This window comes from Hippopotamus amphibius, chromosome 3, assembly GCF_030028045.1.
Source record: "Hippopotamus amphibius kiboko isolate mHipAmp2 chromosome 3, mHipAmp2.hap2, whole genome shotgun sequence".
Lineage (NCBI taxonomy): Eukaryota > Metazoa > Chordata > Mammalia > Artiodactyla > Hippopotamidae > Hippopotamus > Hippopotamus amphibius.
The window spans coordinates 142,030,386-142,053,911 of record NC_080188.1 but is presented as its reverse complement, the minus strand read 5'-3'; the positions used below and the strand labels follow the sequence as shown (position 1 = coordinate 142,053,911).

Here is a 23,526-nt window from a genome sequence, read left to right as displayed (position 1 = left end):
GTTTCCCGTGGGCAGCTCCATGCGGAAGTGAGTGAGTTTTACAGCTTTCCAAGCCCTTTGGACATTTGTGACCAAAGTGTGTCTTACTGTGTGGGCCTGGGAGGGCAGGCGCCTTGCTGTCTGTGTCAGGAGTGGTGGAGGAGCTGGCCTCCAGCTCCGCCCTCCTGGCTGCTCTCCTGGTCCTCGCCAGGGGGTGAGTGCTTTCACCTCAGCCCCGCCCTTGCAGTGAGGTTACTCCCAGCTTGCACTGACTTGAAGCTGTGTTGTCACCTTGTGTCTTAAGAAAAGCTGAGAGGCAGGGCAGGCGGGCTGCCTGCTTGCCTGCTGGCGGCCGACCCCACCCATGGCTGGGGGGCCTGTGCTCGCTGTACCTCAGAGAGACGAGGCAGCACTGCCCCAGAGCAGGTCCCCTGTGGCTGTGACCAGGGGGCTGTGATACCCACCGGGTAGGCTGGCCTGGTGGGTGACGCTGGAACCGCGCCTGGAGTGGGCCCCGAGTGGGCCCCGGGGATCTGCGGGGTCGGTCAGGCCGGGTGCCCGAGCAGAGGGCTGGGGGCATGCTGGGCAGGGATTCGGTTGGTTGCCGTGTCATGTAAATGGGCTTACTACCAAAAAGGGAAACTTGGGTCTGATTTGCACCTTTGGTTCCCTATAAAAGTCAGCTAAGTGAAGAATCTTTTAAAGTGATGCCCCACATGCGTGGTGGTGCTCTGCCTGGTGTGGGGCTGTGCCCGTGGGAAGCTTGAGGGGCCATTGGTGTCGGCCAGGTGGCACCCTGACCCTGTTCTGTAGGCAGAGTCAGCACTGCGATGTTCTCCGGTGGGCGGGGTGCTGGCCGTGGGGTCCCCCCAGTGCTGTCTGCTGCCCCTGAGAGGGCCCTGGGGGACCAGCAGTTTCCCCTGGAGGGAGGAGGCAGGATGGCTGGGCCCTAAGAAGATCATTGGCTCAGAATAGTCCTAGGGTGTGTTTCTTAAGGACACGACTATGGAGAAGCAGCTCTCTGGCCCCCAGGCCCCAAGGTGGAGCCTCTGAGAGGCTGCGGAGGCAGGAGTGGCCGGTAGAACCTGTGCGGGAGGGCTGTCTTCTCTCCAGCCTTCAGGGCAGCCCAGGCCTGGGCGTGTTTGAAGGTACCAGCCCTTCCCTTCTGTGGCTGAGGCTGAGCAGCAGCCAGCAACAGGGACAGCTGCCCCACGGGGTGACTCTGTCAAACACCAAACTCTCTGGACACGAACCACCTTCGAGCCGTTGGGCTTACACCCGAGCGTCTGTCCCCCTTTGGCCACCCCTGCAGGCACCCCTGCCAGGGTCCTCCTGCGAAGGTTGCTACTGGAAACAGACGTGCCCGAATTTGGTGTTAAGTTTGCAAGTGGCTGCTTCTAAGACACCAACCATCTTCTGCCTGCTTCCGGGCCTGGGGGCTCCGGCCCGCCCAACGGGGCTGGCCCGAGGGCCCACTTCCTGAGCGCCAGCAGAGTGGTGTTGATTCCGCACGGCCCTTGGACACCCGACACGCACAGGGGCCGTTGTCATTACCTCCTCGTGGGGAGCCAAGCTGTCACTGTCCCGGCCCCTTGGCCAGCCCATCCTCGGGAGTGGCCGGCGGCACCGGGCCCTCCGCAGAGCTGAGCGCCCACCCTCGCCCTCTTGCCCCCCCCCCCCCCCCGGGCTGCCGGGGGCACCGCACCACGTGCCACGGATTCAGACCGGTCTCTTGGTGGCAGAATGACCCAATTGTTGGAAATGCCTCTTGTTACCAGAGAAACTCCCCAGGCGTCTCGGAACAAAACCTATTTAGTTCCATTGTGAACTGGTCACAGGACACCTTTTTTTTATCGAGTTATTAAGTTGGAGCACTATACTAGCTCTTGCTGATTTTAGCAGTGATATAAGTGTGTGTTAAACACATAATGTTTTAGGAGGAAAGGGGATTATAAAGAAGAGTCATACCACACATTACTTAGTTTTTTATCAGGTGGGCACAAGTGGTGTTTGTGTGTCTGGACACAGAGCCTTGGTCTCTGCGTGGCTTCTTCCTGGTAGATGTGGCTGCGTGGCGCTGTCTGCACCACCCCCCCCCCGCCCGTGCACAAGGGCCTGTCTGTGTAACGCGCTCGCCCCTGGGTGTAGACCAGGCTCTCCCTGCGTCTGTTTCACTGTTACTCTGTAACTGAATCGTAATAAACCTTTCCCTACCAGGAAAAAAAAACAGATTCTACTATTCAGAAGATTTTGATTCAATAAGTCTGGGCTGGTGTTTTAAGAATCAGTATCTTTAAGAAACCCTCTAGGCATGTCTTATAATTATATACATTTGAGAAACCCAATGTTAAAACATTCCTTTTGGCATAAAATTCAGTTTGAACTGGGAAAGCACACGTGCTAGATGTTCTTGCCATCCCCTTGAGTGGTCAGCTTGTAGAGAGAGCCCTTTGGATGGTTTCTGCTGGTGTGAAAGTCTGCTTTCACGCACTCAAAATCTTACACTCCTGTCTGGAGTATTCCCACTGGTTTTAATTTCTCACTTAGGTGTACCTGGTACATAATCCTAAAGTCATTGCTCTTGAGTTCTGAGACAAAAGTTTTGTTTAGCCTTTTGGAGCAGGAATGCAAATTAAGGTTGTAAGTAGGGACTTAGCTGCTTAGAGATCGTAGAGACCCATGTTTGAATGTCAATTCCTGCTGTGGAGTGCCAAGTTATTTAACCTCCCTCAGTTTCTGTTTGCTTGTCTATGAAATATAAATATAGTCACTATAGCTAATGTTTATTGTATTCTAAGTTCTTTACATGAATTATTTCCCTTTATCTTTAAAACAGGTCTATGAAATAATAATACTTTTCTGTTGTTCCTCATTAGATAGCTGAGAAAACTAAGACACAGGAATGTAAATAACTTGCCCAAGATCTGACACCTAGGAGGTGGCAAGCTAGTTACTTACTTAAAAGATTATGGGAAGAAATAATTATAAATCTTTACAGTTTTCTATCTTTGTATCTTTCTAATTTTTATACAAATTCTGAGGGACAGCTAGCATTACCGATATTTGGTTTTGGCCAATAAGATAAATTTAATGAATAAAATATATTTAATAATATACTTAAAGAGTTCCCAGAGTTACACTAGAGTGTCATCAAAAAGCCAAGCAAACAAATATGATTTATTTGTCAGAAAAAAAGTCAGCAGTAATAAAAGCTCACTCTCTGAAAAAGCAAGCGCTCAATGGTTAAACAGAAGTGATGTCTTGAAAAGAATCCCTGTCACTTCTGTTTTGTAAAATGCACTCTAATATCAGTATTTTACTTTGAGAATAACAGAAGTATGGGCTACATACAAGACAACTGGTAGGTCTATAAGAAGAGATTCTTTACAGCCTGGGTTGGCCGCCTGGGTTAGGATAGTAATGATCTGGGAGGGACACTAGCCTATTTCTTTAGTTCCTGTATAGCAGCATGAAATACATTCTATCACAGTTGCTTAGGAAATACCTCAATAATGCCCATCAATAGTATGATTCACCCTATAATAGCAGCACAACCTGTTCAAGAAACAAGATCTCACTTACTTTGAACCTCCATAGCCCTCCAATATCTTCGGTTTTCTCAAAGCAAGTGGGTTCAAGTCCCTCATCCACACAGCACTTCAGAGATATCAGTCCACTGACCCCAGCTCCAATCACTGCCACCTTCTTTGCCATGGTATCCTGTGAAAGGTAAGACAGTCCTTATGGTGTTGACAGTAATTGGCTTTAAATGCTGTAGCAGGGGTAATGTAATAAGTAGCACTAATTGAATGAAATGCCTCACCAGTCAAATCCCAGTCTCCTCTTCCCCTTGAAAGAAGCCAAGCTATGTTACAGACTTTGCTGCAAACCTTGTTTACAACGTCTTGCTTTAACATTTAAAAGCAACCCATTTAACAAAGCTAACAGATTCAATGACATAGTACTAGGGATATGAGCCAATCTTCAGTTACATTCTTCAGCGTGCTGAGCTTTTTCTTTTCAGCTGCTTTCCCCAGCTTTCATCCTTACCTCCATTTTTGCCTTTTGGTACCCTCTCTGATGGCAGTTTTCTGTGTTGGTTGTGTGCTGGGAGGAAATTGGCGCTTTAAGAGTTGGAGGAGGATGTGGGAAATGGGAGGAGCTCTCACTCTTTCTCTGGCATTCTACCAGCTGAACTCCACAGCCTTTATTGAGTGTCCTGAAATTAAGCAAGAGTCTTATATTCTGAGGTTCAGGGTGTTGGAGGGATCGGTAGAGGTAGGCAGGACACTGAGGCTTGCAATGCATGAAGCAATGTTTATTGTACCGGTACAGGCCCAGTGGTTTCACACCCAAAGACTGAGCCCCCAACTAAAGGAGAGTTCCACTTTTTATAGACTAGTTCCCATGCTTTTGGGAGCCTATAGCTAGGTTTATCTCTGCAGAAGCAATGTACAGAAGCCAGAGTGCATACGTTAGTTTTTTTTTTTTTTTTCTCTTTTTTTTTTCTTATCTTGTTGACCCAGATGTTTGTGCTGCCCCTGGCAGGGTCCTGTGAAAGAGGCCACAAGTTATTTGTTCCCTGGGGCTTGCATTTTCTTATTTTTGCTTTGTCCTTCCCTGTTTTGTTATTAACCTGCCTCCACGGTAAGGATGGAATGTCTTTACAATAACAACATTGTACAGGTACCCATATGCTGAGAGCAGCTTGGAGACTCGGGGTGAATGACGGGTGCCACAAGCTTAAAGAAACACAAACACAGATTTAAGAGAAAGATGGGACCAGGGGACTCAAGACCTCTAGGATCAAGAGCCCCACTGATTCATCCCACATTGCTTTTATTGAGCTCTCAGCATTCAGGAAGTAAGATAGCAAAAGGTTCTCACACTCCCAGTTCCATCCCACAATCAATGTTTTCTTTGAAGTAACCAAATTTCTTTTTGTACATCTTTTTGTACAAAGGTCCTCACATGATTGGGGGCAGTGGTCTTTTGCAAGAACAGCAGAACAGTCAGTGCTTGTGCAACTAGCTTTCTAACTTGCACTGACCCGGCGTTCCTAAGTCCGTACCCTTAGCTCCTCCGCTGCTCAAGCAGGACATCCTGCACCCAGTTGCTCGGCCCACATACTTTAATTACTTTTAGCCATATTTTCTGTTACATTTTCAAGGATTCAGAAAGACTTCTGAATGTTTTCCCACATTTCCCCCTTTTTGTTTTTGTAGGAGAAGATAAGCTGTTCGAGCTGCTTCTTTTTTCATCAATCCTCGGAGTGTTTTTTTTGCACATCTGAGGACTAAACATAAGGTAATTAAAAAGCAACAAAAGAATATCAGAATGCCTATGAGACTGCTACCCATGTTTTTTATCCAGTCCAGTGGATGCAATGCTTTTAATCCATCGGCTATACTTTGTAAAGTTGTAGTTTGGTGTAGAGATTGCAAGGATGCATGTTGTATGCCAGTTATTTTAGCTTGTAATTGTTGTATGTCCAGTGTGAGGTTATCTGCATTATATCCCATTAGATGTTTCCTTACTTTATCCCAAGATGTGTTACTGGCATTATATTCTTGTGGCGTTACGCAAAATGAGGTAACATTCCAGTCGCATTTCAAATGTATTTGTAACTTTAAATTTTGCATTTCATCCCCTGAAAGCAGTATAGCATTTCCTAAATCTACAAGGTGACTGTTTATTTCCTCATCACTGTGACTTTGACTTCCCCATACTGAACTGCTGTTTTTATGCCATTCTTGCACAAAAGTAGTTGTCTGTATAGTTCGGTGTAATGCCATTCCAGCAATAGAAGCTGTAGAAGCTATAGCAATGATGCCCATAATGGTTGCTATTAGCAACCCTATAAATTGTTTAGATCTTTTTAAGATAGCATTTAATACTGATAACAGGGTATGCATATCTGGGGATACCTCCCAAGGTCTGGTTTGGTTAATAGGAAGCCAGATTCCCAATCGTCTCCTCAGAATTACACATGAGTGGTTCTGGTTATAAATTGTAGAGTTTAAACATATATATAACTTACAGTTCATACATATCAAATTTGTCTCCATTTCATTTATAATTACAGTGCCGGCCATCAACACAAGGATCTCTTACACATGCTTGAATGTAAAATGTCCAATTAGTGGACGTATTAAAGGATAAATTATAATTAGTTTTATAAGTATAATTGCCATCCCAGTGTTGCAGAAATTGATCCCATGAGAAACTAAGCACCACACTCAGAGAGTTGGAGAACTCAGGTTTATTATGCCAGCGGATCCAGATGAGCTAGCACTCCAAAAATTCTGGGCCCCGTTTCAGGGGAGTCTTTTCCTTACATAGGTTAAAGCATATAGCTATAATTGGTACAGACTGATTGGTTGGTTTAAACAAGGCTCTAGTTGAGTTTTTACATAAACTGATTGGTTAAAAAGTTACTATATGTTACGGGCAGTTATAAAGCGCGGGAGTTGCTATGGGTTACACACACAAGGGGGGTTCTAAACAGAAACTTGCAGGAGCAGGACATTCCATACTCATCAGGACTAAGGTCGCAATTGGCATTCTCTTATTGGTTATACGTTGAAGTTAATGATTGCATAACAAGTCTATGTCCAAAGGGTTTCCAACAAAGGCTTGGGGTAGGTGCCTAAGAACGAGGCATTCCTCCCTTATCTGAACTCATTTTACTGTTTAACTGGGAGTGGCGAGCAGGCTTTTGCAAGAGAGAGGAGAGTAAGCAATCACAAGTATTGAAGTTCCAATTTTCCTCATCACCAGATTCGTAATGTTTTTAAACTGAAGGGAAGTTTCCATATTTCTGTTTGAGCTTTGCCATTCTCTAATTGAGGCCAAGGAGGTACCGATTCGGCCCTGTGCCATAAGATGGGATAGGATGAGTGCGTGGCAATATTGGTATAATTATGTCTAGATACATGCCATTGCAATCTTTTGTAGGGATTGCAGGAGGAGTTTTAGTGTGAACAATTAGAAACTGCATACCCCTCAGGGGACCAGTCCCATACTGTTCCATAGGAACCATTAAGTAGTATCACACCCTCCGTCCCAAGGCAGACATCCCAATGAATCCAATCTTGTCTGTCAGCCCATATCCATTTTATTTCACACAAAGGTCTATCAGGGATGGTATAATTAGTAAACTTAGTTTCTTGATATCCAAAGCTCAAACCTGAAAACAAATGTAATTGTGCTTTCTTATGGTTTCTATTTTGAGAATTGACAGACAGCCATGCCTGCATTGTCATATTCAAACATCCTTTGTCAGTGCCTATACATATAGGCCATGTTTCAAAACCCATAGAGCTATTAAATTGGGTTCCTTCTTTGCCTTTGTGTATAGGCAGTCTTTTATCCTCTGGTCCAGGAACCCAAGAGGAATCATTAACATAAACAGGTATAGATCTTTCTCCCCAATTAACAGGTCTTAGTAATGGGGGATTAGGCACATAAGCCCAATAGGTATAATTCTTTTCAGCTGCTGTGGCAAGGGGCATACTCACTGCAATAGTAGTCAGAGCAAACATCATCATGGTCAAGTTGCCTGGAGTCACTGGTTGTTTCTGCTCCTCCAGGTGTTTCTCTGCTTCTCGGTGTAAATGCTTCACTTGCCCCCATGTTGGGATTTTTGCTTTCCGGGTTTGTGGTAAAGGGCCTGTGATTTTGGTTGTCTTTAAAGTCAGACCCTCAAAGCTCATCACCGGAGGTTCCAAGTCCCATTCAAGACGGTGTCTCTTTGGGGCGCTCATGATATGGTTTGACTCTCCGGGATGGAATCCACACAGGTTCCAGGCCTTGTCCTGGTGACACACAAGCAAACCCTCTTCCCCATGTAACTAACTTTCCTGGTGACCAGATATTAGTCAATGGGTCCTGCCACCATATCAGTGGCTGTGTATCATTAAAAGGAGTCACATTCCTGGACGAGGCCCGAAAATGCCTCTCAGCTGCTGTATCTGTAGCTTGTGCAGGTACGTTCAAAAAATTAATAGTGAATAAGGCTTTATTTAAAGTTGTTTGTTGCCCTTGGGTAATTCCCCCTTTTTGTTTTTGGAACATGTTTTTAAGTAGTTGGTTTGCTCTTTCAACTATGGCCTGCCCTTGGGGGTTGTAAGGAATTCCTGTAGAATGCGATATGGACCACATATCAAGAAATTGTTGAAATGTCTTACTAAGATAAGCAGGGCCATTATCTGTTTTAATGGCCTGTGGCAACCCCATGACTGCGAAGCATGCATATAAATGCTTCTGCACATGCCTTGCAGCTTCACCGGACTGGGCAAGTAGCCCATGTGAATTGAGAAAATATATCAATGGTTACATGCACATAGGAGAGCTTACCAAAGGATGAGATGTGAGTAAAATCCATTTGCCATAAAGAATTAAAGTGTAAGCCCCGTGGGTTTACACCGGGTCCTGATTGCTGAGGATTGTTAATAATTTGGCATGATGGACATGTTCTTAATATCTCTTTGGCTTGATTCCAGGTAATATCAAACTTCATTTTTAAACCTTTGGCATTTACATGAGTTAATTGGTGGAAATGTTTATCTTCCTCCAATACGGGTGCAACAAATCGATCAGCAGCTCTGTTTCCTGTTGCCAGAGGCCCAGGCAAGGTAGTATGGGCCCGAATATGGGTATTATAAAAAGGAGCATTTCTAGAATGAACAGCCCATTGAAGTAATAGAAAAAGATCATAAAGAGGCTGTGGAATAGACTGCTTGATAGTAGCTGTTTCTATCATGTTAGTGGCTTGAACCACATAGGCAGAATCAGATAAAATATTAATGACCTGAGATATGTCTTGCAAAACACAGATAACCGCATATAATTCTGCTTGCTGAGCTGAAAAGTGAGGGACAGGGATTTGTCGTGTTTTAAATCCCGTATACCCTGCTCGGCCCTTATTAGAGCCATCAGTAAAAATTATAGGAGCATCTGGTATGGGATCAGATTTTACTATTTGAGGTAGAATCCATTGAGTTCTTTTAAGAAATTGCAAAATGGGGTTTTTTGGATAGTGATTATCAATTTTCTGAAGATAATCAGCAAAGGCAATTTGCCAACTTACATAATTTTGGAAACAGGCCTGAATTTCTTTAGCAGTTAAATTAATAATTATATGTGAAGGGTCGGTTCCAATCAAATGTTTACTTCAAATTCTTCCCTTCAGAACCAATTGAGTTATTAACTCCAAATAAGGTGACAAGGATTTTACCATAGTATTTGCTAAAAACAACCATTCTATAATCCCTTCATTTTGCATTATCCCTGTTGGTGAATGAGAAGGTAATATAATTAACTGCAATGGCTGATAAACAGTTACTCTCTGTAATTGAGAAGAATGAATTTTATTTTCTATGAGTTTTAGTTCCTTTAAAGCAGCTGACGTTAAAGTCCTTGGGCTATTTAATTTTGAATCCCCTTTCAACAGTGCAAATAGGTTAGACAATGCATATGTGGGGACCCCTATGCATGGGCGAAGCCAATTAATATCCCCTAGGAGTTTTTGCAAATCATTAAGAGTTTGAATTTGATCTGTCCTCAATTCCACCTTTTGTGGTCTAATAGTCGTTCTATCAACTATTGTGCCCAAATATTGATGTGGGCTATGCATCTGTACCTTTTCTGGAGCTATTTTAAGTCCTGCTTTATCAAGGCAAAGTTGCATGTTAGTGTACGCAGAAGTAAGTAAATCTTGATTAGGAGCAGCACACAAGATATCATCCATGTAATGGATAAGATAACAATTAGGAAATTCTAGTCGTACTGGTTCAAGGGCTTTAGCAACAAAGTTCTGACAAATAGTAGGGCTATTCAACATGCCTTGAGGTAACACCTTCCATTGAAACCTTTTTCGAGGTTCTTTATTATTTAATGCAGGCACAGAAAAAGCAAATATTTCTTTATCATTGGGATGTAATGGAATGGTGAAAAAGCAGTCTTTTAGATCAATAACTATTAAAGGCCAATTAGTAGGGATCATATTAGGTGATGGGAGGCCTGGTTGTAATACCGCCATCGGTTGTATAACTGCATTGACTCCCCTGAGATCTGTTAATAAATGCCATTTACCAGTTTTTTTCTTTATTGGAAATACTGGAGAGTTCCATGGACTAAAACATTCTTCAATATGTCCCTTTTCTAACTGTTCAGTCACTAATTCTGTTAGAGCTTTTAACTTTTCTGTAGTTAAAGGCCACTGCTCAACCCAAACAGTTGTTCGGTTTTCCAGGTCAATGGGATTGGTGCTGGGGCAAGCAGTAAGCTTTTACGAACAGTGGCCACTAGTGAAAAGACTGATATCCAAGACCTTCTCTATTTACATTACCTTCAGCTGGAATGGGAAATAATTTCCCTTGATGATATTTACCAAGACCCAACCCTGGCTGATATCCTTGATTTAATAGCATTTTTTGACTTTGCATACTATAAGTATCTAACATTAGAATGTGGATCTTGGCCTTCCATTGTTGCAATAAATCCCTTCCCCATAAATTAATCGGAAGGTCTGCTATATAGGGTTGTAAGTGGGCTGGTTGCCCATCTGGGCCAATACAAGGCAATATTTTAGCACTTTGCTGCAAACCATGAGTTCTACCTAAACCTACTACAGTAATATCTGCAGGACAAGTAGGCCAGCGAGAAGGCCAATGATTACTGCTTATAATTGAAACATCAGCACCTGTATCAATTAAGCCTCTGAAAGCTTTTCCATTTACAGTTACTGAGCATGTCGGGCGTGTTTCTAAAATTTTCTCGGAGAGAAAAACTCGGGCCTCTCTTGTACTTCCCAAGCCTTTCATTCCCCTTACTTTTGTACTATTGCCAATCTTATAATATGGCAGAATAAGCAACTGTGCTATTCTATCACCTGGATTAGCTTTCCATGGAACCGAAGTTGATATCATCACTCTAATCTCACCAGTATAATCATTATCAATCACTCCAGTATGAATTCTAATTCCTTTTGATGTTAACCCAGACCTTCCTAATATTAAGCCAGCTGTTTCTTTCGGCAAAGGTCCAGTAATTCCTGTTCTAACCAATGTTGGAATTTCTCCAGGCAGTATAATAATAGATTCTGCACAAGGGAGGTCTAAGGTTGCGCTGCCTGCTGTGGCTGGCGGTAACTCCATGGCACTGTGGAGTATTGGGCCACTTCTGCCTGTTTCTGGATTTGGTAGGCTCCCTTTTGTTGTGGGGCTAGGAGTGAGCCCCATTGATAGTTTCCTGACAAGGGGGTTCCATCCTTATGGAAGTTAGATTTACACTGGCTTGACCAGTGAAATCCTTTTCCACATCTTGGACAAAGTCCAGGCTGTTTTTGTCCTTTAGTTATATTATCTTGAGAATAAACAGTCCTTTTATCTACTCTCTTTTTACATTATTTTTTTTTGTATGTCCTTGTTTACCACAGTTAAAGCATTTCCCTGAAAATTTGTTACTTATTTTCAGTGCAGCCATAGCTTGTGCCATCATTGTTGCTTTAAAGCTCTCAGTTCCCACTCCCTGACACATTCTAACATAATCATTTAATGTTCCCTTTCCTTTCATAGGTCCAATGGCCTTCTTACAATCTGTATTTGCATTTTCAAAAGCCATTAATTGTAAAGTAGTATCAGTGGCCTCAGCATTAGTGATCTGCCACTTGATAGCCTCCTGTAATCTGGCAATAAACTCAGTATAGGGCTCTCTCGACCCTGCGTGATCTTTTGAAAAGAGACAGGAGCTTGCCCTTTAGCTTCTATTTTTTCCCAGGCTCTTAGGTTCTATGGCCTGATCTTCCATCAGAATCTGATCTTGAACTCTGCCCCAGTTTCCACTACCTGTCAATTGATCCAAGGAGATAGGAATCTGCCTTGCTTGGTTATGGCTTGCCATAGTTTCAGCATGATCACACCACCAGGTTTTGAATTGTAGAAACTCTCCTGCGGCTAGCACTGCATGAGCCAATGTTGCCCAATCAGCTGGAATCAAATGAGAGCCTTCGGCTACTCCCTGTATGATACCTGTGATGAATGGGGAATTCACTCCATAATTTTGTACTGCTTGCTTTAATTCTTTTAATATTTTGAAACGTATCGGCTCGCGTACTGCCTCATAAATTCCACTGGAATTATCAGGATCCATTCCAGGTGCCACCCTTTCATGAACAGTCACCGGGAACGCCATCTGCATAGCCTCTAGATCTCCCTCTTGCCTAGCCTGCAAAATGCCCTTCTGTAAGGGTGATAAAACTGAGTGTCCTTTGGACACGGGAAAGGCAAGAGCTCCCCCAGGTGGCATTAAAGAGGGTGGAGGAGGGGGCCGTAGAGGAAGTTCGCCCTCCTCCACAAATGAGGGAGCCGGGGGTCTCAATCCCTCAGCCATTTGCATTCCCTTTTGTTTTCCAGTTCCCTCTGGCACCGCATATGCCCATCGGTCCTCTGACGGACAGGCCTCTTCCTCAAAACTATCATCTGAGCTTTCAGGAGTTTGTAGAGGCTCTAGTACTGATTTAATTAGAGCCCAAGTTGACCAAATGGAAACAGGTATAGGAGTCCCTTTAGAGTGCAGTTTTTAAAGTTCACTCACAACCTTTTCCCAATTTCGCAAATCCAGTGTACCCAAAGAAGGAAACCATGTACAATGTTTCTCAATTGTTTGCAGAAGTTCTAATTACCAACCTTCACTTGGTTTTGCTCCACCTGCCCTTAGGAGCTTCCATAACAGGCATACATACGGTCGATGTTGATCTGAACTTTCTGTACGTCCCATATTTTACCCCGAAAACAAAATACCCGAGAGATTTACTTACCGGCAGGATTTTTCAGAGGCCTCTTACTCTCCTCTCAGGGCTTCACGGCACTTCCTAATTTTTTATTTTAATTTCACTTTTCGTGAGCCTTCATCATTCAAGCCCCTCGAGCCCCACGTTGGGCGCCACTTGCTGAGACCAGTTCTGTGACTCAGGGCAAATGATGGGTGCCGCAACCTTAAAGAAACACAGACACAGATTTAAAAGAAAGATGGGACCAGGAGACTCAAGACCTCTAGGATCAAGAGCCCCACTGATTCATCCCACATTGCTTTTATTGAGCTCTCAGCATTCAGGAAGTAAGATAGCAAAAGGTTCTCACACTCCCAGTTCCATCCCACAATCAATGTTTTCTTTGAAGTAACCAAGTTTCTTTTTGTACATCTTTTTGTAAAAAGGTCCTCACATGATTGGGGGCAGTGGTCTTTTGCAAGAACAGCAGAACAGTCAGTGCTTGTGCAACCAGCTTTCTAACTTGCACTGACCCGGCGTTCCTAAGTCCGTACCCTTAGCTCCTCCGCTGCTCAAGCAGGACATCCTGCACCCAGTTGCTCGGCCCACATACTTTAATTACATTTAGCCATATTTTCTGTTACATTTTCAAGGCTTCAGAAAGACTTCTGAATGTTTTCCCGCACCCATATATCATAGAGATATTAAAAATCATTTTAATAATGGATGTAACCAATGCTCATTAACAAGTTCATAAGTATGGACAAATAAAAAGAAGTCAAAATTATCCCTTACCCCATCATACAGACATCACTATAACCACTGTTGACGTTTTTGTATTTCATATATATACACATACATACACACAAACAAAAATTGAATCACACTCTAAGTATAATTTCCAACTCAATTTTTCACTTTATAATATAGCAATGCCTTTACATCTATAGCAGCACTTTTTAATGGCTGTATGAATTCCATTTTGTTGATGAATTAATTTTCCATCTAACAAATACTCATTTCTGTTTGTTAGACACTATTTCTGACATATCACTGTGCCTGGATGAAAGATCACATGGAATTTACATTCTTTGAAAAACTTTTTTTTATTGAAATATAGTTAATTTTTAATGTTGTGTTAATTTCTGCAGTATAGCAAAGTGATTCAGTTACATATCTATACATTCTGGAATTTACATTCTTGTACTGGCCTGGCTTTCTTAGACTTGATGACTACTGGATCCTAACTTACTGTGCTTACCTGTCCCTGGATTGCTGTCCCTACCCGGACCCACATATCATCTTATGTTTCTGCTTGGGTATATGCTGGCTTGGGTGAATCTAGTAGGACTTCTAATATCTTTCTGTTCATTGCTCTCTTTTTGCCTTAATGTAGAACTGGATAAGTTATCTTTGCCTGCAATCTCAGTTACTAGCACTACCATTAATTAGGAAGGCTAAATTAACAGGCTATGCAACCCTTGCGTACCTTGGATATAGTCTAAATGACGAAGGTAAAGGACTTTGTTCTCCAGCCAACAAGACCAGTGGACCGAAGGACACTGAAATTTTTTAATGCAAATTCATTCAACAAACATTTGTTGAATAATTCCTAGGTACCAGACAATTCCTAAGTGCTGTAGACACAGCAATGAACAAAAGAGACAATACTCCTTTCCCTTATGGAGCTTGCTTTTTAGTGGAGGAAGCCAGACAAGCAAACAATGAGACAAAATAAATAAGGAGAGTAGCTGGTGATGAGTGCTGTGCAAAATAAATAAATAAAAATAAATAAATAAATAAATAAAGCAGAGACGTAAGCTCTGGAGTGGAGAAGTGAAGTGTAATTTGACATTTTAAAATAAGGTATTCAGGAAACACCATTTTCCTGAAATTTCCTGAACTGAATTTGGTCACAATAGAAGGTTTTCTTTGTCTAATAATAGATCAACTCTATAACAAGAGTAAAAGACACTTCAAAGGCAATGGTCAATGACTAAGAAAAAAAAGAGCTGAACACTTTTCTCAAAGAGGAAAAAAGATAAGCCAGTTCACTGATACTGCCTCACAAATTTTGTAACTAATCTATGAATAGTTTTCCAATTATATCCTCACTATCCCTTCTTTAGTTTTTTTTTTTTTTTTTTTCCCCTGGTAGGGAAAGGTTTATTAAGATTCAATTACAGAGTAACAGTGAAACAGACGCAGGGAGAGCCTGGTCTACACCCAGGGGCGAGCGCATTACACAGACAGGCCCTTGTGCACGGGGGCGGGGGGGGGGGGGGGGGGGGGAGGGGCAGACAGTGCCACGCAGCCACATCTACCAGGAAGAAGCCACGCAGAGACCAAGGCTCTGTGTCCAGACACACAAGCACCACTTGTGCCCAGCTGATAAAAAACTAAGTAATGTGCGATATGACTCTTCTTTATAATCCCTTTTCCTCCTAAAACATTATGTGTTTAACACACACTTATATCACTGCTAAAATCAGCAAGAGCTAGTATAGTGCTCCAACTTAATAAGTTGATTCAAAAAAGTTGTCCTGTGACCAGTTCACAATGGAACTAAATAGGTTTTGTTCCGAGACGCCTGGGGAGTTTCTCTGGTAACAAGAGGCATTTCCAACAATTGGGTCATTCCGCCACCAAAAGACAGTCTCAGTCGGTAGCACGCGGCGTGGTGCACGCGGCGCGGTGCCCCCCGGCAGCCCAGGGGGGGGCAAGAGGGCGAGGGTGGGCGCTCAGCTCTGCGGAGGGCCCGGTGCCGCCGGCCACTCCCGAGGATGGGCTGGCCGAGGGGCCGGGACAGTGACAGCTTGGCTCCCCACGAGGAGGTAATGACAACGGCCCCCGTGCGTGCCAGGTGTCCAAGGGCCTTGCGGAATCAACACCACTCTGCTGGCGCTCAGGAAGTGGGCCCTCGGGCCAGCCCCGTCAGGCGGGCCGGAGCCCCCAGGCCCGGAAGCAGGCAGAAGATGGTTGGTGTCTTAGAAGCAGCCACTTGCAAACTTAACACCAAAAGTCGGGCACGTCTGTTTCCAGTAGCAACCTTCGCCGGAGGACGCTGGCAGGGGTGCCTGCAGGGGTGGCCAAAGGGGGACAGACGCTCGGGTGTAAGCCCAATGGCTCGAAGGTGGTTCGTGTCCAGAGAGTTTGGTGTTTGACAGAGTCGCCCCGTGGGGCAGCTGTCCCTGTTGCTGGCTGCTGCTCAGCCTTAGCCACAGAAGGGAAGGGCTGGTACCTTCTGGAGTGTTTTTCAAACACACTCAGGCCTGGGCCGCCCTGAAGGCTGGAGAGAAGACCGCTCTCCCGCACAGGTTCTACCGGCCACTCCTGCCTCCGCAACCTCTCCCCATACAATCAAATAATACACAGCTTTAAAAAGAGTGAGAGTGAGAAACTTTTGTATATACTTCTTGCTAATATTTGTTACTAAATTAAAAAGCAAGGTATAGAACAGTATACATACCATGCTATACTTTGTGTGAAAACAAAAAATAAGAAAATTCATTTTAAGTTGCTCATATTTGCATGAATAAACTCTGAGAAACTAATCAGGAAATTAAAAAAAGTGGATACTTGAGAGGATCAGAGAATGGGAACTGAAAAGAAGGGGAATGGGACCTAGATAGACAGAGGCCAGGAGTGAATGTAAGATTTTTCATTTTTTATTGTTTGTTTTGAACCATGAAAACGTGTAACTATTTAAACAAGCACAATACTTATTGTTAATCCATGAAAAAGGCTCTGCATTTGGGTAACCTCACTGAATTCCAGGTTTGTCTAAGTAAAGTGCTTGAGCGTTTGTCTTGTGTGGTCATCACTGAAATAATGAAGCAATGAACTAAGGCAGGAACTGGGCCGCACAGCAGGAGGTGAGCACTGGGCGAGTGAGTGAAGCTTCTTCTGCTCCCCATTACTCGCATTACTGCCTGAACCATCACTCACATTACCACCTGAGACATCCCCCCAACTCCATCTGTGGGAAAATTGTCTTCCACGAAACTGGTCCCTGGTGCCAAAAAGTTGGGCACTGCTGAGCTAAGGAACAAAGGGAGGATCTGCCCAAAGAGGTAAATGACAATCCCCACTCAGGAAGGCAGAATCTAATTGTATCTGCTGAAAATAGCAGTTTTATCAATTTCAAAATAGTCTAAGTTTTAGTCTTTGTGGAACTTGTTACAAATAAATAGTAATGATTAATCATCTAGCTTAGAATGGCCTGCCTCCATCTCCATCTATTAAACTCTTACCCATCTTTGGGGTCTTCTCTGATCAACCCAGACAGAAGTTTGAACTTACCATTGCTACTGCTGAATTGTAACCTGCACAAGTTTCTCTCATACACTGTGTCTGTTAGACTTCTCCTTTACGACCAATAACCAACTCCAGTTGCTTCTATCAACTTAGTTTGTCTGAATTCTGTCCTCTTATTTCCATTATGCCTGCTTCTATCATAGTTCAGCTTGTTATCACTTCTTACTGAAAGTCCTGATTGTCTCCTTACTCTCAGTCTTAGCCCCTCACTGTCCTCCACCTTAATCACTTCTCCCCGCCACCAAATTCATTCTTTAGACTACAGGTGTAATTGAGAGAACTTCAGGTTGTGTGGTTAACTAAACACATGTTTCTCTTTGCTTCCTTTGAAACCCCACTAAAATAAGAATGCCCACCCCCCAAAGGCTATACAGAATAAGAGAGGAGATTACAGTAGAGAAAAGGTGTCAACACATCTTTTTTTGAAGATGGGAAATGATGATTCATCAGAATAAGAAAGTTAACACCGAGTGCTTGCAAGGGGAGTGCTAAAACAAAAATGATGAGTTAATACCAGATGATGTCAGGATGGTTTGGGAGTTGGAGGCACCAGGAAATGCAAAGATGTTGGTAAGGAACCACAGGAAGACTGGTTGAAAGTTTCCTTAGGGAACAGATATTTCTCTCTCCCATCCAGCACAACCATGAGACTGGACTTCCTCCATTTTGGATGGAACCTGAAAATTTGATCTTTGTAGAAATTGAACTGTTGAAGATCGCAACCTGAAGACATAAAAAGACCCCCAAACAAGGCACTTCATCATGAAATTTCAGAATTGCAGGGGTAAAAAGAAGGTCCCATAACCTTCCAGAAGAAATACAACTTGTGCATAAAGGAGAGAGAATAGAAATAATAATGGACTTTTAACAATAACTCTGAAGCTAAAAGACAATGGGGCAATGGCTTTAAAACTCTAAGTTAATATGACTTTCAGCTTATAATTTTATATCCAGCTGAACTATTTACTAATCAAGTGTGTGAGGATAGACAATGAGAGATATGGCATACACTGTTTATTGGTTCTCCGAAAGCTTCCAAGTTCCTTTTCCCTTTCTACTTTGCACTGTAGGCTGGAAAAGATTATCATTGTTACAGATGCCCTTATACTTGAAAGCTGCCATGTTCTCTTTTTTTTTTTTAGCTCTTTATTGGAATATAATTGCTTTACACTCTTGTACCAGTTTTTGAGGTACACCAAAGCGAATCAGCTGTATTTATACATATATCCCCATCTCCCCTCCCTCCCGCGACTCCCTCCCACCCTCCCTGTCCTGGCCCTCTAAGGCATCACCCATCCTCGAGTTAATCTCTCTTTGTTTTACCGCAACTTCCCGCTAGCTATCTGTTTTACACTTGGTAGTGTATATATGTCTATGCTACTCTCTCACTTTGTCCCAGCCATGCAGTCTTAATTTTGGCAATGAGACACATACAGAACTCTTCCAGTGGATTTCTGGGAAGTATTTGATTTCCCTCCCTCCCTCCCTTTCCTTCCTTCTACCATTCTTTCCCTCTTTCCTTTTTTCTTCCTTTCTCCCTCCTCTCCCTCCCTCCCTCTCTTTTCCCCCCTCTTTCTTCCCCTTCTCCCCTCTCCTCCCTCCTCCTCGTCCTCTTCCTCCCCCTTCATCTTCTACCCTCTCTCTCTCTCCCCATTCCTGTGCATCTATCTGTCTAGATATAGCATAACCTTCATCTTTATTTTTATGATATTGGGGTGTTTTACTAGATTCTTCATTTAATGGTGCCCTCTTCTGGAGGAATAGAAAGGTTCTGGCATTTAAAAATTTTCTTTTGCTTTAATGGTGGTGGAAACATTATGAGTCCTCTAATTTTATGGTTCTTTTTTGTCTTGCAGGCTCCTAGATTTTTTTCCTTTTTTCTTCTTTTTCCCCCTACCACCAAATTTCCAAAGGGCGTATCTTCCTTTATTTTGTCATTTTTTTCTCCTCAAGAGCTATGTATTTCAAAGACTATTTCTTTAAATGTAGTTTATCCTTTAAGATTGCACCTTCCCTTTTATATTGCACCAATCCTTTAAAATGGTGCCTAGTTCTTCAAATTCCTAGTATTTGAAGTTCCTTCCCTCCAGTCTCTGCTCTGATCTGCCTAGATGCTTTTCCAATATTTTGTAATGCATGATGAATGTAATTAATCTAGAGGTTGTTCAACTCACCCTTAGCCCCCTTCACGATCTCCATCTTTCTTTCATGCAGTTTTTCTTGGTCTGCCTCTACAAAGTCTTGCAATTTGATGAGGTGGGGTGGTAGAGTGAGAGACTGCACACTGGCAGTTTGGTGATTTTTCTCTTTTACTCACAGTTATTTTGCAGTTTTGGCATTCTCTATCTTCAAGTTATACTGAAGGCATGTTTTGGTGTAGAAATTACCTTTTGTTTCTAGGTGTTTCAAATCATTTAATGAGGAGATCCTGGAAGAGGGGTCACTATACAACCATCACTGTCCTCAACTGCTCCAGATTTTTTTGCTTATATGTGTCCTTGTGTGTATGTGTTCATTTAGATAAGAAATTCTTGGAAGGCAAGATCTAGCTATTTTTTCCTTACTGGCAAAATGCTTTACATGTCCTGGTTGCTGAATAATGATCACATTCAGGATCAATTGATTTTGAATGAAATGGTAACTTAACCCACTAGGATGCCTTGAGGATTACTGATACAGTCCTACCAGTTTTGAATCTAAGGCAAAGAGACTGACTAATGTTTGCCTTTAAGGGTATCAGTGAAAATCAATGAAAAGCTTGAATAATGATTACTTTTAAAATATGCAATATGATTCACTTTCAAATGTGAAAGGACCTCAGAGGGCATTTTCTTAGCAAAGAGATCATTTATAGTTGCCATAATTCTTATTTTTATGGGTTCTGTGCTACAATAGTACCTGATTAATTTGTTTTCTTAACTAGGCTAAGTGTTCCTCCTTGAAATATTTTTCACTTTATTCATTTTCTTTTCAAACTTAAAAACAAAAGTCATAGTTAGCAAAAGTCAACTTTAGCTCACACTCTACCCGTGACACTATGAATTCTACATGGAGATTCTGTGAGATTTATGAAGGGCTATTACCTTTATAAAGCCTCTTAGAAAAGGAGATGCTGAATTTCTCTTTGTCACTCGTTCTTCTTTTAGCAGTCCTCACTCTCAGGAAGTTCTTCATTATGTTTAATTAAATCCTTTAAATCTCATTAACAATATACCTTCCATATGACCAATTTTTAAGAAAATAACTTGAATTTTTGCTGGTTTTCTTCTCTGCAGACACATATAATTTTAATTCTAGTATACTTGATTTAATTCTAGTATATTTGATTTAACTTAATAAGTCAAAGATAGTTTCTGGTCTATTTTTAAATATTCTAAACTATATGCTAGGATTATAGCTCGTACTTTATTCTAGGAGACTATTTCATGGGTAGAAGACTTAATTCATAGAAATTTTGGGAAGAGGGTGAAGCCAGTCAGCTGGTGTAATACCTGAATTAGGGGATATTTTTAAAGAGATAATGAATATGTGCATTTATCTAGTAAATATTTATTGAGTACATAGTGTTTGCCAAGGATTGCACATACTGGAACTATGGGACAAACTGTTGCCCACTCAAAGTCTTTCAAAAACACACTTTCAAAAATAATCATTTAAAACTAACACAGTAGTCATGAGAACATGATTGCTTCTAAAGTATTTAAAATATTTTGTACTCTGTAACAGTTGAAGTGTTTTCTTACAAATTTGTTTATAGTGTAAACTGTTCGTGAAACTCCCTTTTCATAGATAAGGTAAAGGGGTACTTCAGCCACATCCTTATTGGAATTATCACATCTTCTGAATCATTGAAATAAAGCTTGGATTGTTGCAATGGGTTTCTAACTGGTCGTCTTGTTTCTACCCTTGCCCTCTTACAACACATTCTCCACCTTGAAGCCAGACAAATTTCTTATATTGTTAATTTAATTTAATTTATGCTGCTTCTCTGCTTAAAACCTCATTTGATTTCCCATTTAAATTTTTTGAATCTTTTAGCATATCTTATAAAAATTTTAGACCAATCACATTTCGTCATGTGTAACAAATTTACAAAACAAAAAAATTGCAATATATATGAATGAAATGATAAATCTAATCAACAGCAAACTCTGTCACAGTCAGATATTTAAAAAGAAATGCACCACCCTGTTAGAAAGATGTGGAGAAAATCCCCCAATTTTAGAATAAAATTCATAATCATCATCTTCTTGGCTATAAACTGTAGAAAAAGCAAAGTCACTACCTTTTTTCTTCTTTCTATACTATTCCTCTGTAGTTGTAGGATGCTTCTTTGTGTCTTCTTTAAGCTTTCAAGGCTGCCCTTGATTTTTCTGTGGCTGGACAAAGAATTATGGCACATGGGAAAAAGCAGAAGGGTGGTTGTTATGGATAATTCTCAACATTTTCAAAAGAAGACCCTTTGTTGACTGAGGTGATTGGAGAAGTCAGAGAGAATGGAATTGTTCTCATAAGAAAGGAATGGAAGATTAGTGGGGAGAAGACAGAGGTGGTGGTTCATTTGGAACTGGAGGACAGAGAAGCAGTGGGGAGAAAGGGTTGAGAAGATGATGACGATGACATGATATCAAAGAGAATCTTAGAGAGGCAGCGGAGATGTCTGATGAGGATTTCTTCAATTAAGTTTTGCCTTATGGTGTCAGCTGTATCCTTTGTCTTCCCACAGAAAAATCTGAATTGTTTGCTAACACTTCATTCATAGAATTTGATTTATTTAAGGGAATAGTGAGAACAAGAACAGAGGTTGCCAACAGGAGTACTTTATTTACTTTAAGGGCAATGTACTCCACAATCAAATTTGTGGGTGTGTAGAGGGAGGAGTGCAGGAAGAATGTGGACATGTTGCGTTTGTCCTTTTCTTTTCTCAGGGATGATTCTATTTTCAAGACCTGATAACTTAATAGCTATAAATAGCTAAGAAGAGAGATGCAATAAAGACTATTTGTAAGATTTTGCACTTTGTAAACCATCATGTACTAGGAACAAGAGCCTTCTTGGAGCCTATTTGGAATTGGCTTTAGAAGCAGTGCCTGGATGTCTAAGAGGCACAGAATATCTGAACCTGAGCAATAGCTAGAGTGAGGGGTAAAAATAGACTTGGGGTTATAAGACCAGAGGTGAGTGTTATGGTAGAGAGAAAACTCACAGAAGAATGAGTAGGTGAACTCTCTAAGGTTGGACTTAGGAGAAAGCCCTTCTCTCAGGATTTGATTCAGGAGTGGTAGGAAGGCTCTGGTCAGATAAATGCCTCTCCATCTGCTAATTGATGCTTGAAGTCCCGCTCTTGGGTCTCTATCCATTTCATTTAGGTGAAGTCTTTGATACTTCTGTTTGCCTCCTGTAGCATAAGCACAGCACCTTACCAAGTAGTTGCTGAATTGATAAAATTCAGATACCCTGGGGTTAGGGTTTCCAGGGGTAATACAAACATTGCATAGACTGTACTTACAGTAAAACATTATTTGTTGTTTATCTGAAATTTAAAATTAGCTTGGTGTTCTGTATTTTTTTTTTCCTTCCAAAATATTTATTGAAGCTCTACTACGTGCCATGTGCTATTCTTAGTGCTAGAAATGGAGCAGCATACAAAGCACAAAAACACAGATAAAGATCTCTGCCCCCTCTGGAGCTTACATTCTACCAGGATACAACAAATAAGAAACAAAATTAAAAAAATAGTATGTTTTATATCCCTAGGTATGTAATATCTTAATGTATCTTCTTCATCAGCACAAATAATAATAGGAAGCAATGGTTTGGAACAGGAATCTGCATACTACAGTCAAGGGTTAAATCTGGCCCACCACTTGTTTTTTTTTTTTTTTTTTTTAAATTTTATTTATTTATTTATTATTTTTTGGGGGGTACACCAAGTTCAATCATCTGTTTTTTTTTTTTTGGGGGGGGGTACACCAGGTTCAATCATCTGTTTTTATACACATATCCCCGTATTCCCTCCCTTCCTTTTTTTTTTCACTCCTCCTCTTTTATTTATTTATTTATTTATTTATTTATTTATTTATTTATATTATTTTTTTGGGGGGGTACACCAGGTTCAATCATCTGTTTTTACACACATATCCCCATATTCCCTCCCTTCCTTTTTATTTACTAAATTTGGCAACTTTCTCTGGAAGGGCTTAACAATGTTAGCAGATGTCAGTCACTGAAAACTGACTGTAAATTAATTTGTCAGATTTTTTTTTTTCACTGAAAGGTTTTTTATGAGAAGAGGTAAGTCTAAGAGCCAACTGTGGGCAAAAGAAGAGTCAGACAATGGTTTCCAGGGATAGCCACTATGGAGAAACAGTAAAGGACAAAAGAGCAGGAGTTATCCAAGGGGGCAGTGGTGGAAATGAGTGTGAGGTCATGGAGGGTATCTGTGGCAAGGGGAACAG

General features: G+C 41.8%; 1 protein-coding gene across 2 annotated transcripts in view; it reads right to left on the bottom strand.

The window, feature by feature from the left end:
• FMO2 (flavin containing dimethylaniline monoxygenase 2) overlaps positions 1 to 4,120 on the bottom strand; it is a 48,366-nt gene extending 44,246 nt beyond the window's left edge. The window contains exons 1-2 of one of the 2 annotated variants that reach the window (XM_057727828.1): positions 4,030 to 4,120; positions 3,562 to 3,699 (exon numbers count right to left, since the gene is read on the bottom strand). In XM_057727828.1, the coding sequence (XP_057583811.1) occupies positions 3,562 to 3,699; positions 4,030 to 4,035 (144 nt within the window). In that variant the 5' untranslated portion in view covers positions 4,036 to 4,120. The other variant, XM_057727829.1, reaches the window with a different exon arrangement.
• Between the last annotated feature and the right edge of the window lie 19,406 nt (positions 4,121 to 23,526).